The sequence below is a fragment of the Cydia amplana genome, chromosome 18 (assembly GCF_948474715.1).
Source record: "Cydia amplana chromosome 18, ilCydAmpl1.1, whole genome shotgun sequence".
NCBI lineage: Eukaryota > Metazoa > Arthropoda > Insecta > Lepidoptera > Tortricidae > Cydia > Cydia amplana.
Window position 1 is genome coordinate 625142 of NC_086086.1, and position 16663 is coordinate 641804.

General features: G+C 37.4%; 2 protein-coding genes across 2 annotated transcripts in view; one reads left to right on the plus strand and one right to left on the minus strand.

Moving 5' to 3' along the window:
* LOC134656254 (acetylcholine receptor subunit alpha-like 1) overlaps positions 1-16663 on the plus strand; it is a 312563-nt gene that overhangs the window by 46850 nt on the left and 249050 nt on the right. The gene's annotated exons all lie outside the window — the stretch shown is intronic.
* On the minus strand, positions 2139-2855 carry LOC134656245 (uncharacterized). Its single transcript, XM_063511747.1, has one exon. It carries the CDS (start codon positions 2746-2748, stop codon positions 2161-2163), a length of 588 nt encoding a protein of 195 aa, XP_063367817.1. The 5' UTR covers positions 2749-2855; the 3' UTR covers positions 2139-2160.

The following is a 16663-nucleotide window of genomic DNA, read 5'->3' on the forward strand; positions in this document are numbered from 1 at the left end:
AATGATATTAGAAACCTCAATATCATTTTTGAAGACCTATCCATAGATACCCCACCCCACACGTATGGGTTTGATGAAAAAAATTTTTTGAGTTTCCGTTCGAAGTATGGGGAACCCCAAAAATTTATTGTTTTTTTTCTATTTTTGTGTGAAAATCTTAATGCGGTTCACAGAATACATCTACTTACCAAGTTTCAACAGTATAGTTCTTATAGTTTCGGAGAAAAGTGGCTGTGACATACGGACGGACAGACAGACGGACAGACGGACAGACGGACAGACGGACAGACAGACAGACAGACATGACGAATCTATAAGGGTTCCGTTTTTTGCCATTTGGCTACGGAACCCTAAAAACGCAAAATTTTACACAAATAGAGTAGTAGGTTAGCATGGTATGGGCATGTAATGAGGAGGGATGAATGCCATATAGGCAAAAGAATGTTAAGGATGAATGTTGATGGACAGAGAGCGGATGGAAGACCCAAAAAACGATGGATGGATTGTGTGAAAGAGGATATGAGAAAGAAAGGAGTGTCCTGAGGTGACGCAAGAGGAGAATGGAAGAGAAAAACATGTTGTGCCGACCCCACATAACGTGGGATAAGGCCAGGAGAAAAAAGAAGAATAGGGTGTGTAAGTTTGACGCTGAAACCTTGAGAAGACCAAACCACTAGATCATAATTTGCAGACAACGTCAACTATTACCTTTTATTAACCTTTTAACCGCCATAGAATACGTCATAGAGCGTGCTCGTGTCGCCGGGGGGTACGAAGTTACACAAAGTTTTGTCTTATTTATCAGACAGCGGCGAAATGAGCCCGATTTTGTATGTCTTATATATCAGTCTACGGTGGTTAAAAGGTTAAGGCTTAGTTTAAGGCCGTTTCATTACACTTTGGACAATTTTATGTTATTTTTCAGAATCACGAGCTTCGACCCCAATAGTAGAAAAAAGTGTCCCAAGATTTTTCACTTCGTATGGCGATAATGTAATGAAAGGATCGCAAAATGCATGAGAACATTGGTAGCTCGTGATTGAGTAGAAATAACTTAGCAATCCAAATAAATAAAAAACTGTAACTTTTACAACTTTAAATAAAATTTGCAAGGTTTATTGCTGTTCTAAAACTGTCAAAACTGATAATACGTCACGAAAAGCTAATAATATATAATTCTTAAGAAAAAGGAAACAGTTCAATACCCTTTACCGCAGCAATCGATTAAAAGCCTTCACAAGATAACGCTGTGAACCAAAAAAATACTTTACCCGATGGTAATAAGGACGAATTTAAATTGCGGTGTTCCGAGACATTTATTTCAGTCCAAAACATTTCTGCCGCATACCGACGACATTCCACGTCTTATGTCGCTTTTTATTTTTATAGCATCTTCTGAATACTCGCTATTTCCGAAAAAGTTAATGTACCAGTATTTTCCAGTTATTTTCATGTAAGTGTGTGGTTGGTTACGCCCACCGTGTAAGCTCTTTGAGGCAATTTGCGGAAGCAAGTGCAGCCCTCGACGCCTGTGGGTTAAATATTAAGCTACGTTATTGTTTACGTATGTCGAGTATAAACTGGGGCCTCGGGCTTTACCGGCTTAAGACAGACGACCATCTTGTATCAAACTTGAAGCTGAAACTTGATATAAGTATAAAGTTTAGACAGGTTCCGTCACGCCTATGGAAATACCAAAATAATTATAAATATTTAATACTTTTGCGTTTGAACACATATTATATTTTATAATCGGGTCTATTTTGTTCCGACGTTTCTCCGCAGGACCACGACCAATGTAACTTGCGTTGAAACGTCGGAAATAAACCGGGTATCAAATTTAAACTTTAATAACATGACAATACGAACCAAAGCACGCGTGTTCGCGATTGAATCGGTTTATAACTAAATAAATTCGCGATAGGTCGGTTATAAATATGTTTGAATAGTATTTAAACATAATTATGCATCAAAATAAGTAATTGATAAAAGCTTAAGGTCACGAAAATATTCTCAAAGCTATAGACTTCTTGTATCTATAATTTTAAGTAAAATAAAAATACAAACGACTAAAGCTTCCAAATTTTAATAAATAGTTATTTATTTCAAATTATTACATAATTATTATATTATTTTCATGCTTGAATGTTTATTTTGTGTTTAATTGAAATCAACCCGAAACGAGGAATCTAAAACATTCGGAAGCTTGTACCTGTAGTCAGTACACGCATTTCTCATCAACAAATTCAGTTGCTCCCTCAAGTCCCTCGCTAACAATATGGTCTCGTACGAAATCGAACGTTTCATCTTCAGAGCGCTTGTGAGTGTGGTTGGTCTAAGGAGCTTCGGCTGCGGCAGGGCTATCTGTCTATCAGACTGTTCCACCAAGCTCGCTGTGTATGAAACTAGATACTTTATCCCATAGATAATAACTGCGAGGAATACGGAGAACCCGGTCATTATGCAATTCTTTTCAGTGCAGATCATTATAAGCTCTCTTTCATCCTGATCTATATCTTCACATAGTCTTAACTCAATCATATTTTGAATCGGGCTAAACACGCCAATGTATATAATTATAGTGAAATAAAGACCGATTGCTAAAGTAACGTATGCTTTATATTTTTCAGTCTTCTCGTTAAGATACTTGGTGATTTTACGGAGGTCGTAGGCGGGGTTCAGCATGACAAGAATCATTACCATTTGGATGAAGAGTAGGACTGCAGCGACCACGCAGTGGGCGTCCATCTTGCTTGGTGAAACTTTTGGTTCTATTGGTTATTGCTATTACATTTTATTTACAATTTTTCACATGTAATTTCGTTTGTGTAGGCATCTTGACGGATGACACAATGTAGTTTTCTGAATTTTTATGGCATATTGATTGTCATTAATTTTGACATGGGATAGAAAGGTGAATAAAGTTTTTAATGTTTTATAGGTTTACTAGATTGTATTTACTACTATATTCATGCTGAATTTAAGAGGAATTTAATGATGAATCTTCACCTGGCTGTATTAAAGAAATATTCGTGTTGCATCTATCCTTTTCTCTTGACATACAAAACAAAAAGGATGCAACACGAATATTTGCCAAATACAGCCATGTGAAGTGCCAGCATAAATATTTTGAAAGAAAAAACTATTCATTTTTTCATTGGAATACGTATACTCACCTATACCTATATTGAGACAGACAGCAGCAACATTCACGGTGAGTTACGTACGTAAGCACGCGGATAATACGCATTAACCATTCTTATCACTCCGTATATGATAATTTGCGCTTTTCGTCTGTGTATCTTTATCTACTGATAGTACAAGGTAATTGAATCTAATAAAGGTTTATCTTATACAATTACGAATTAAAAAATAAAACAAGGAAATATACTTCTAAATCAGTTATTATATTGGGTCGTAAAATGTGTAATTAATCACATTTTGGACTTTGGAAACAACGGTAGAAGTAGACTGTGCTCTGGACTGAAGTATGACGTGTCTGCACATCATCTCAAACTCCATCATCCTCGACAGCACCACTAAGAACTGCGTCAATCTCAAAATCAAAGCCAGAAGGAATACAGAAGAAGAAAATGTCGTGTAACACTTTAATAAATTCACCATTTCAAAGTCTTTCACCAATGCACTGTCATTAACCTCGAATAATAAGTTCCTATATTCGATATTCTCCCAAATAATCTCCAAGCAGGACACGGCGGCCAAGCCAGAAACGATTGCTGGTACAGTAATTTCCTTCTTAAGCAAATCATACCAGATGGTTCTTATAAACTCAGACTCCCGGACAGGCTTCAAAAGAGTCATGACCATTAAAATTTCTAAAATCAACACCAAACTCACTATCATAGTAAATTGGTTAATCATTTGACTTCAGTAAAGCAGATTTCGACGTCAAAGTTTCCTGACTTAGCTCGTCATATTCTTCCGCATCAGTTACTTTACCTGGAACATTTACCTGTGTCTCTATATATTTGTGTGTACGGGAGTTATCACTCTCATCCAGATCTTGCAGTAACAGCCAATCTACTAAATTATATTTAACTTCCTTGTTGACCGAAAAGAAATTTGTGTACTCCGACTGATTGGTCATAGAGACGTCCACCAAATCACAATTTTCCATAGATTTTGAAAATTCGTATAGCTTTGTAGAAAACTGTACGTAATCCAGCAGTCTAAGAAACACTAAAACTAGAAAGAGAGAGAAAGTTCCAAGCCAAAAGTTACGTTTTGCGTTGCTGATTTCGATAATACGAACTAATTTTTCTCTTGCAGTAAAACTCTTGAACATCGACTTGGGTTTACTTAAATTCGATAATTTCTTCATAGGCTTGAGGATTCCATGCCGTATAATGAATAAACTATAAACAGTAACTACTACAACTATACAATTTTTGATAATTCTGTTGTTCTTGCAGAACGTGATAAATTTTGATAAATATATAAGGTCAATCACTGGTAGGACGAGGATTAGATTCACTATCATTTGAATTCCATTTACAGCTATTAGATATGTGGTTGGAGTATCCATTGGGTTTATTTTTTCCGTTTCATTTTGTTCAACTGACAGTGACAGTACGTTGACGTGACAAAACCTTTTTTATAAGCTTTTTTCCCATAGATGGTAGTATTTCTATAGATGTGGCCTACCGCGTGCCCCCGTAAGGGATAGACATAGATGACGTCACAAACCCGGGGATACCATATAGTTAAAGATTACCCCAATATTATCAAATATTGGGGTAATTTTAATCACGTTCGCGAGTTGTTCGCCTACGTAAGACGCAGCGATAAATAAAATATCAATGGGCCAATTTTCTTTTTTTTTTATTTATTTTGAAAACAAACAGCCTTTTACAAATAAATCTTACAAAAATGACTAAAAATAGGCCTAAAGTTTCATACGTTACTAAGTTGACTATTACAATGAAAAGTAAATAGGTTACTTAATTATAAATTACCCGTAGGTATAGTTGTGAGTACAACACGCAAATAAAGTAAGAAAACAATGCAAAATATTTACTTGAAACAATTTTTCAATTACTAGTAAACAAAATATGCCGAACTTTATTTTTGAAAACAGAAAAACTATGAACAAAAATGTCTATATCATTAAGCAATTCATTATACATATTACAAGTACGCCTAAAGAAAGAATTTTTAGCATACTGTGTGCCACAGGAAGAAATAGAAAAGGTAGGTTTTCGTAATATGCTTTGAGCATATTCGGCAGTTTTGCGTCGGTGCCCAGTTTCTCCTTCCGGTTGCTAAAATCCATTTAGCACGCGTGCCTGCATCTTGTGGAAATCTGGAGGTAATAAACGAAATATTCATTTTGTAATCTGTCACTCTTAGAAGAATTAGTGCCTGCAGCATATCAATTAGATTCTCTGAGTCGTGGCAAAACCCCCTATAAAGTTAGAAAGAATCCGTAATGCTTAAATAAATATAATTTACATTCTAATTTAAACACAGTTCAATTTTATTGTTCGTATATGTCCAGTTCTACAGCAAAATTATTTATAAAATGTTATTAAAATACAAAATACCCGAATTTTGGGGAAATTGTATGCATCACGGGCTGGTATCCCTCGAATAATAGCAATGCGACTAAATTGAATACACGTTATTAAAAGGGTGACGGCTTACTGTCAATATGCGTACGTAATTTGGTCGGTTAATTTATCAGGAAATATTTATAGGTTAATTTTTTTACCCGATTTATTATGTACTGTAAATGCTTTTTCTACTCAGATTTTAATTGATATAGATTGTAGGATGCTGTTACTAAGCATGATAATGTGACCGAAGTATAAAATACTGTATTTACCTGTGAAATGTTACGTTGTCCTGTTTTTGCCGGCAGTCACTTGTACAGCGCAAAACTGAGCAATTCACCATATTTGTTGAATTGTTAAGTACTACTACATGCACACGAAACACTGATTTCAATATTTTTCCTGATAATCTTTGCACTGTTCATATGTTTCACACCAATTTGACGTTTACGCATTGTTTGTATCCCACCATAAACTACGGTGGGGAATAAAAAAATATGAGACTGTGACAAAGACAAACAATAATAGCGCTTTCTCTGCTATTCCTAGTGAAAGATACATAAGACTATCCCGTTCTGTCAGTTATCCCCACCACTCATGCCATGCCCTCGTTTTTTCCACTCGTCTTCGATAGAGTTCAGATCGCATTACGCGATGCAGAGTGCGTACTTCTCTGATTGAATTCGTTATCAACCCGCAACGTATCAAACGGAACGTCTAACAAGATGCCTATTTACGCCGTCGATATCTCGCTGTGAAACAAAATAACGGGCTAGTACGTGGCATTCATTTTGTCATGGCACATTATGTTGCTTGCCTCGCCTGCTTCGCTACGCACGACACCCGCGTTATTTCCTAAAATTAAAAAGACTTATGTTGCTATCGAATCCAGATGCAGATAAGTCGTTTAGGTTGAAAGTTTCGCTTGAATGCGACGTGCCGTGGGTGTAATCGAAAGGGGGATATCTTGAGTCTCGTTTGCACCAAGCGCACGTGGCTTCCCCAGGCAGGTTCTATTCACAACCGACTGCCTTTGCGCGTGAAGCTGACGGTCCAGTATAAAAATCCCATTTCATTATACATTGTTGGTGTATCTGAGGGTCAATTTACGTTAGACATAACACAGTTGTGTAGAAGTTTTATGAATGGCTATTCAGGTGTAAGCGCCCTCCCAATAGTAGCTATGTCGACTTATCAATTATGCTGAACTGTTGACTTTGCGAACACCAATATTTTCGACGCTTGCCGCATGCGATCCCAAGGAAGCCTGGTTTTAGATTTAATCTTTTAATTAATGAGCGTTTGGGCGTAGTTCGGCGCTTAGACAGGTAAATAGAGTGTTTAGTAGAATGATGGTTACGATAATCCTTCAGAAATAGGACGTGATATTATCAACTTAAGTCAACGGATATTAAAAGGGCACACAGCATGTACGTTGTCCTCACTAGACTACGAGATAATTAAGGCAACATTGCGCATTGTATTTAATTAAATGAGTACCTAATATTAGCCAAGTGATAAGGCTTACAAACCGGAGCGGAGGTTCGAATCCCGGCTAGTACCTGTTTCTGGAAGCTTTTACGAACAACAAACTAAAATAACTATAGAAAACTGTCTATTAGCTCAAAAATTACCCCTCATGTAATTGCCGCGCCGCGAGCGACTCAACTGTACAGTCACCATCATCAGATATATCCGAGCGGCCGAGGCGCTCAAAAATATCTGAACACGCACTCTAAAGCCTTGACAATAGAGGCGAGTTCAGATATATCTGATGTCGACTGTATACAGCGCGTAATTCAACAACGTCAAATATTGTAATGTCGTGCAAGAGTTAAACCTCCCTATAATTTTATTAATATCTAATCATTACTTTTTTGAATAGCAGGAAATTGTATACTGCGTAATATTTAAAGCTGCAGGCGGAGTACGTTTATTGCTTTTTGGTTTAAGATCCGTTTTTGACGTAGGCCCTTCAGAATTCTATTGCGGGTTGTACAGTAGTGCTTGCCTAACGAACAAAGATTAAAAACAACACGTTTACCTATAAAGGGGCCCACTGATTACCAGTCCGCCGGACGGTATCGGCCTGTCAGTTAGAACAAAAATTGGACAGCTCCGAACAACTGACAGGACGATACCGTCCGGCGGACTGGTAATCAGTGGGCCCCTTTACAGTAGTGTTTGCCAAGCGAACAAAGATTAAAAACAACACGTTTACCTATAAGAAAAAATCGACGAAAATGTAATGTCTTTTAACAACAAATGAAACTCGGGCTGTGGATTAAGGCTGAGAATATTATGATTTCACTATGTATAGTAAAATGTAGGCAGATTGAAGGCAAAGTTTTACGAAAGTAGGTCAAATAATATAAGCGCGATGTTTATCAAACATGTAACAATGTGCCAACATAAACTGGCTCGGGGATCTGATAAGTTTTGTGATACAAATAGAGTCGTTTCTTTTCCAGGATTTTTATAGGGTTTGGTTTTTAAGTTCTTTGTTAACCTTTCATATACATATATCTATTTTTTTTATAATATTTTTAGGCAAATTTATTAACATTTTCCGGCCTTCTTTCCAACTTTACTTTACAAAATATACAAAAGCCGCTTACGGACAAGAATAAAAGCCTCGTAAACCCAAATGAGTTCTTAGAACCCCCCTTATAAATATGATTAAAAGAAACCTAAACCACATTTGTTATACATCTGGTATAATACAGGGTGCGTGGAAATAGCTCCTTTGAGTCACGTAGCGGAGATAATGACGTCACGGAGTTACGCCGGAGTTTTGGGGCACATGTGGATTCTTCTTATTGTGTAAATGTACCACTAGGTTTTATCCTTTTTTCGAGAAATTAGGAAAATTAAACAATAACTAATAAGTTTTTTGATTATACGTACCTAAAAATATGTAGCTACCTACTTTATTCAAAATGTTTGAGGTGGTTTGTGATAGATAATACCTACTTTTACAATTTATGCAAAAAACGCCAAAAAAGGAATAACCATATTTTTAATAAAATAGATATTAAATTCATCATCAATAATGCTATGACAAAAAATAATGAAGTAAAAACTAAAGTTGCATTCACACCGCAGTTAGGTAACTTGTGTGGTTACAGATAGCTACTTTATGTAGTATGTAGTGTACCTAGTGTTGCTTATAATTTACTAAATGCGTAGTGTTGATCTTGCTCACCTCTTTACACGAACTCGTCTACCGCGGTATAGTTTCATTGTTTTTAGGGTTCCGTACCCAAAGGGCGTGGACCCTATTACTAAGACTCCGCTGTCCGTCCGTCCGTCCGTCCGTCCCTCCGTCCGTCTGTCACCAGGCTGTATCTCACGAACCGTGATAGCTAGACAGTTGAAATTTTCACAGATGATGTATTTCTGTTGCCGCTATAACAGCAAATACTAAAATAAGAATAAAATAAAGATTTAAGTGGGGCTCCCATACAACAAACGTGATTTTTGACCGAAGTTAAGCAACGTCGGGCGGGGTCAGTACTTGGATGGGTGACCGTTTTTTTGGCTTGTTTTGCTCTATTTTTTGTTGATGGTGCGGAACCCTCCGTGCGCGAGTCCGACTCGCACTTGGCCGGTTTTAAATTCCGACGGTTTTGATTCCGGTTGGAGGTTAAATTCCGACGTTTCAGCTGAGTTGCACCAGCTGTGGTCACGGAAAGACTGACGTCCCAGCAAATGTCATTCATTTCATTTCATTTCATTTCATTTCATTTATTCATTAACAATAATACAATTGTGTCTGAATGTTACATTATTATCTAAATAAATCATGCCTATTTACAACGGAGATATAAATCAAACAACACTGAACTACCCGAAATTAGTTTATAAAAATGTTCGGGGTAGACAAAGAAATTACAGCTACCCGTTAAAGTTTAATGTTTATTGTCCACGGCACGACACGCAACACTCACGGTATCCACAGTTCTCACAGAGTGTCGTCAGTTTTTCCGTGACCACAGCTGGTGCAACTCCGCTGAAACGTCGGAATTTAAGGTAAAAACAATGAAACTATATCGCGGTAGACCCGTTTGTGTAATTAAATACCTGCTCACGTCGTTTGAATCCCCCTGTATTGCTATATGTTATGTAAATTAATAATAATATGTCATTAATGATTAAATCGTTGTTCCAGGTAAGTGCGAGTCGCTCTGCTACCCATGTCCAATAATGTCCACGTGGTGGGTCAATGATTACTTCGTACCTATTCACTTTCTCGTTTGCTGTTAAAACCGCTTATGTTACCACTTAAACGACGCTTACATTCGTGTAGACTTAAGTGTATTTAAAACTACTTACTTCTTATTAAGAAGTTAAGTTTCCAAGACGATATAGTAATAGTAGGTACATTACGATACATGTGCGAAAAGTAGGAAATTAGCAACGAGTGGCGATAAATTGAAACACGACCGAAGGTAGTGTTTTAAATCGGCACGAGTTGCGAATCACCTATTCGAACGTGTATTGTACAACGTTTTACAGTACATATGGCCCTTTAAATTTTCAACATAGGCACGGTATTGTGGTAGTTACCGCACTAGGGCGGTAAAGTAGCACCATCTGTACTGAAAACATGATATTATACGCCATTAAGTCCCGTTTTAGTAAATAACGGGTAAAAACTGTTTACAAAACAAGACAGAAACAGAGCCAGCTTATGAGTCGACACGTAAATGAATAGGGCGCTATCGATCCGTCTAGCAAAAGTGAAAGCGCGTGGGTTCAGGCGTCGTTCAGCCTCTAAAAATATCTTTATTTGGTCTCTTGCTTGTTGCGAACATCAATATGAGTATGAATATTTTAGACTTGAAATGGGATTCATTATATCTGGTAATAAAATTTTTAGAAATGTAAATAAATGTTTAAGGGGCCCACTAATTAATAGCCCGCCGAACGATATCGGCCTGTCAGGTAGAACAAAAAGTTGACAGGTCCGAACAACTGACAGACTCATACATAGACTAGGAATCCTCTAGACGGAGTTTAGAGCAATTATTTCATGAAACCGATGCTGCCAAAAATACGGGGGTGCGGGGGGACGAGGTGAGCGAATCCCGTGCCGTGATTGGTCCGTTCAAAGACACGGACCAATCACGGCACGGGATTCTGACACTTTGACTCGAAGATGGAGTAAAACTACCGTATTATAGTGGCAGAGGGGGTAGCGTTACTATGCTCAGTCTAGAGGATGTCTTGTCTGTGGGCTCATATCATCCGGCGGACTGTTAATCAGTGGGCCCCTTTAGATAAAATTATAGTTTTGACGTTTTGTGCAGCATGTAGTCGGCTAGTCGGCAGCAGTAATGCAACGAGACATTACTGCCGACTGCATTCCTGCCGCTAATGTCATAATGGATGTTTCTGTCCGGATTTTTGATATTTCAGTAGCAATGTCGCGCTGCAATACTGCAGCAGTAACGCTGATGCAGTCTGAATCTGACCGGTAACTTTAAGAACAACCGTTCACCTATCATGCAGCTAGCGTCTCTTATCTATTTATTACTTAAGCGCTAGGAAATGATATCCAAAAATGTCAGGCATATTCTAAAAATATTAGTATAAACAACCAAAATTAAACTTTAAGTGAACGCATGAAGGTTACTTTGACAATGCACGTTATAACATTTCTACGCGATATTATGGGGACGAGAACTCTCGACGCCTTCAAGGGTCCTTAGCATTCAAGGGGTTAAAATCGGTAGTCAAAAAGCACTCTTAATTCATTAATCCATGCTCGCTTAGGCTGCCTTTCTACTGAAGCCAAGAGAGAGAGGTGCGGTAATGCATTGGTAAAACTTGGCGCAGCGGAGAAGAGAATATGCTATTTGTTGATTCCCGCATGTATCCTCTCATCTCCGCTCATCTTCGCTTCCGTGGAAAAAGGAATCCAATAAGCACAAATATTTTTTTTATCATGATGATTACATGAGTAAAGAATGTCTAAGTTTTATAAATATTTTAACCTCCGTTAAATCCGATCCTTTATATTAAATTACATGTTATTTTACAATGTTTTAAGATGAGACCATTGACATTCATGTGATTATTAATCTTTTCATACTTTTGTTAAACTGACGACATCTCACAATCTCTCTCTCTCTTCCAACCTATATCCCACATGGTGAATGGGCCAGCTTTCCGTCTCTTTCGCTTCCACTTCGCCCTATCCTCGACGTCGCTTTCGGATACTTTGCACTCATTCAATCATACATTTCACAATCAAAATGGGCAAATAACATATCTGATTAATTAAATAACCAAAACCCGAAGTATTTGTGCGGGTTAAACTGCCACTCTGAAAGCATTTCCAAAAATACCTCAGAGCGTTCTAAAAATGCTTTGTACAAACATGGAATAACGAGTAGTGATGTACCGTCACGAGAAATGCTGTGCTGGGTGCACAGACAAGACATCCTCCAGACTGAGAATAGTAACGCTACCACCTCTGCCACTATATACGGTAGTTTTACTCCATCTTCGAGTCAAAGTGTCAGAATCCCGTGCCGTGATTGGTCCGTGTCTTTGAGCGGACCAATCACGGCACGGGATTCGCTCACCTCGTCTCCCCGCACCCCCGTATTTTTGGCAGCATCGGTTTCATGAAATAATTGCTCTAGACTCCGTCTAGAGGATTCCTAGTTTATGGCTGGGAGTATTGTCGGAAATTTGCCTTGGAGTGGCAGAGATAATTTTTTAAAGCTGTTATTTATCGAAAACAGTATTAATTTACTCGTAATACAAGGATTTATTCGTACACGAGGTGGACCATTATTATAACCTTTGGGTAAAAAAAACTTGTAGGTTGGTGCAGGTTGGTTTTGGTTTTGTTTAGTCATTTACCTGTTGTAGGTTCTATGGAATGTTTTAAGTAGATCCTATTTACTTATACTATTTAATCACTTATTATAATAGTTCTAGCGTTGTGTTACTTTTTTGCTTTTAATTAATTGCAATATTGGCAAATTTAATTACTTATAATAGGGGTGAAATTTAAGAGACCAATAAAAATGCGCATTTACACCATTTTTTTTTAATTATATAAGTGTGACTGAGTCACATCGGGGCCTGTTTACACATTGATTAATGTTTATTGCAAGTTGATATTATTATATACTTGCTCCTTCCGTTTAGAGGCGCATGCGCATGCATAAAGTCGCAATAAACTAATCAATAATATGTAAACATGAAGGCCAGCCACACTTACCCCTATCGACCTTGGTGGCAATAATTGCAAATAATATTGCTGGCAAGCGCTGGTGGCTGGTGACTTGCAATCCGGAGGTTGCGGGTTCGAACCCCGGCTCGTACCATGTACGGATGAATACAGTGTTGCGAGCACGATGCTTGTTTTATATGTATAAAATAGTCTTAATTTAATTTAATATACTTAGTCGTTTATGTTGTATCTTCCTTCTGTGTAACTTTTATTTTATTTTATTTTACTATCCGTTCACTGTGTGTTATTTGATGTCTTTTTCTTCAATTGTCTGTTACCCTCCGTGATTCTTCTCACTTGATGGTCTCATCGGAAGACCAGCGCTGGAAGCCACCAGCAACATGCTGAGATGAGGCCATTTCGTGGCACTTTAATCTTATTTTATGTTTTCTTTCATATTATGTATTGTCTGTGCTTACGAATAAATTATATTATATTCTATTCTAAATATCTATTGATATTTACCAGTCGCTTTTCGGTGAAGGAAAACATCGCGAGGAAACCGGACTAATCCCAATACGGGCCTAGTTTACCCTCTGGGTTGAAAGGTCAGATGGCAGTCGCTTTCGTAAAAATTAGTGCCCACGCCAATTCCTCGGATTAGTTGCCAAGCGGACCCCAGGCTCCCATTAGCCGTGGCAAAATGCCGGGACAACGCTTGGAAGATGATGATTGCTGGCAATGGCATCACATCCCTAGTTACGAGTACACTGAACGTGATATTGCGCGGCTCTGGCCGTATACTACGATTTGAATATAAATGAACTCCTCAAAACGCGCATACATTTTTATATTCTCAATCCTCTTATTACAATAGCTCACTTGTTTTGTCTACCAACAGGGCTTTTTGAACTTTATATGAATGCGGTTAAGGTTCATTATTCTGTTTTATCTGAGATTAAAATATTTACGTCTCAAACCTCTATGAGGGTGAAAGGTATTGGGCAAGAATTTCAGAATGATGATTGCCTTAATTTTTTACTATCCTACGCTCACGTAGTACTCGGTAAAACTTTCAGCCCCATTTCTTTCCCTTAGGGGTTTAATAAAAGAAATCCTGTCTTTGTAGAGCTTTATACCTAATTAAGAAAATAAATAAATATTACAGGACATGCCCTTTTATCCAAATGTTTCCTGTGAAGGTAGTTTAAAGGCAGTAAGAGTAGGATTATTTATTACTTTCACGACCATCAAACTTTCAAGAAAAAAGTTTTTCCATTTTCTACATACTCAAGCCTTTGTATTTAAGCTTAATAGACTTAATAGACAAGTCTGCTTTGTAACAATTAACTTTGTGTTTTATCACAAACATACCTACTCAATATTGAATTATAGATAGTTACTCGTATACTTAAACTTTCGTAATTGACATTGTCTTGTAAAACCAACTCTATTCCTCACGCAATATGTTTCCATTTTAAACGTATGAGATTGAGTTAAATGACAAAGATCAGAGTTGTCGGGTTTGAAACTTAAGGCGCGGAACTGCGAGTTCTCAGTTCGTTGTTACCTTAACTAAAACTAACAACCGACAATGGATGGGTATCTGTTCTGAAATCTCTACAAGTCTTACGTCAGTTACTAAAGCCATACCTACAGTATAGGTAGGTCATAATTATTATGACAATACGAGTAGATTGTACAAAGGGTCCCCTCGCAATGCTAAATAACTTTTGTTCTAAAATCATTTATCCTAATGAGAATGAGTAATAGCCTTATGCTCAGTAGTCATACTATAAAGCCGTTGTGTAATTATTGGCTTAAACGCATTTGTCCCAAACGTATTTACGATAACTATCTACAGGGTGGGCCAAAAGGGTGTTGGCAGTTTGAAAATTGAATAAAAAAAAAACTTCAAATCGTACAACATTTTTAATACTACTTTAAAGACACAAGTTATGGAAATTTTATGACTCAAAATAATGTGTAGATTAGTGGCCCACCTGAGTTTCTTGGCACCCTTGAAGGCAAAGTCACAAATTCTGCTTTTTTTTTTCGAAATATTCCCCTCGGGGATATTGGCGATTTTCCGATTTTTTTTCCTTTTGAGCTGTTCAAAATCTTTCAAATTTTTCCATCCCACAGAAAAAAAAACATACGGACCGAGATCGGGGCTGGGTGGTGGCCATTTGTTATAATTCCTTTCAGAAATGAGATTAGAGCATCTGATTGGCAAAATGAAGTCAGTTATTCGCATAATTTGGTTTTAATTTATAAACAAATTGAATCTTTTAAACCTTAAGATGCAAATTATGCTTCAAAACTTGTAGCAATCTTGATTTTTTTATTGTCCATAGCCCAAACTCTCTTACGCGTTGATTGTTGCGGATTTTGCCGAACTGAACGTCGAACTTGCTCCACAATGTCGGCCGTTCTCTCAGAGGCTGGACGTCCGCCAAGCATTATTGCTATGGTCGAGCCGGTGTTGTTTAAACCATTATGATCAATTTGCGTAGGTATAACATTAACACTTGGAACCTCACGTTAATCTAGTAAATGGTATTCCTGTCGATACATCCATCGTGCAGTAATCACCGATTTAGGGTTTTGGTAAAAAGCTCATACACAAAATGCAGGCTCCGCTCCTGTGTACTGCTCTATGCCGATTAAATTTCCACGAAACGAGGCGTATAGCAACATACCCTCCCGCCGCACCCCGCAAAGCGGTTTCGAAAAATTCAAGATTAAAACTACCAACACCCTTTTGGCCCACCCTAATTTTATACAAAAGAATACTATTGGTCTAAAATCACTTGCTATATGTAGATATATTGCCCTAAGGCCGCGGCTACCACGAACACGAAAAGCTGCCAGAAATATGGTTTGGGTTAGGGTAGAACTGTGACTAAATACATAAAAACAAATCGTTATTAGAAAAGTGGATTGATTAGGTTAGATAAAAACTGCGACCTACACAGAAACGAACTGTTGCCAGAAAAGTGGGTTCAGTTAGGTTAGAGCTTTCCAGATCCTGATCTCTTTCGAACTGCACTTTCGCAAATCCCTCTTTTTGGTGTTATAGTTAATCACATTCATTAAATCTTCAAAAGAGCACCAAAAACTCTTTTGTACAGGATTTCTATGAAATATGTACATGTTCATTCCCTGTACGAATAATAGGCAAGAAAACAGGGCAAGAGCCGCCCCGAGCTCAAGGAAACTTACCTTATGGAAGTTTGCACGACAAATACAAATAAACACGACTTGCCTTACACCGGCTTTCATACAAGTTCTTTGTTCGGATCAGTTTATAATAACGTGTGGAACATGCGGTTAAAAATTGAGTTTATAGTCGAGTGGTGGCATTTTATAAGAGGTTTATTGGTGGAAGAACTTGTATTGAGCGGAATAGTTCAGTTTGTAGTCGAATGGTGTCATTAGAAGGTTTATATATGAAAATAATGGAAGGATTATTGTAAACAGACATTGTATTGAACAAAATAGAAAGACATATACATAGATTCTTGCAGTCAACGCGTTTTGGGCCATTGAAAACGATAGATAATCAAATGGAATTTGACTAACGAATTTAATATTTTGAAGATATTATAGAAATATTACTATAATTAGTTACTATTAAATATGACGATTCCTTTTAGTTTTTAGTAAACTAGAATAAATATATTTACTCATAGAATTAATTTAAAAAGTAGCAAATAAACCAAATTATATTTTCAACTCTAATTTTTAACAAGCAGAAACGTCTGCGATGCTATTAAGCTTAGAATCCAGAAGTCGTGAGTTCAAGTCTCACTCAAGACAGTAATGTTTCCACTTTTCAATTTATTCTTAGTTTATATTTTCAACTCGTCAAGTCAAATAAGGTACAACTTTAACT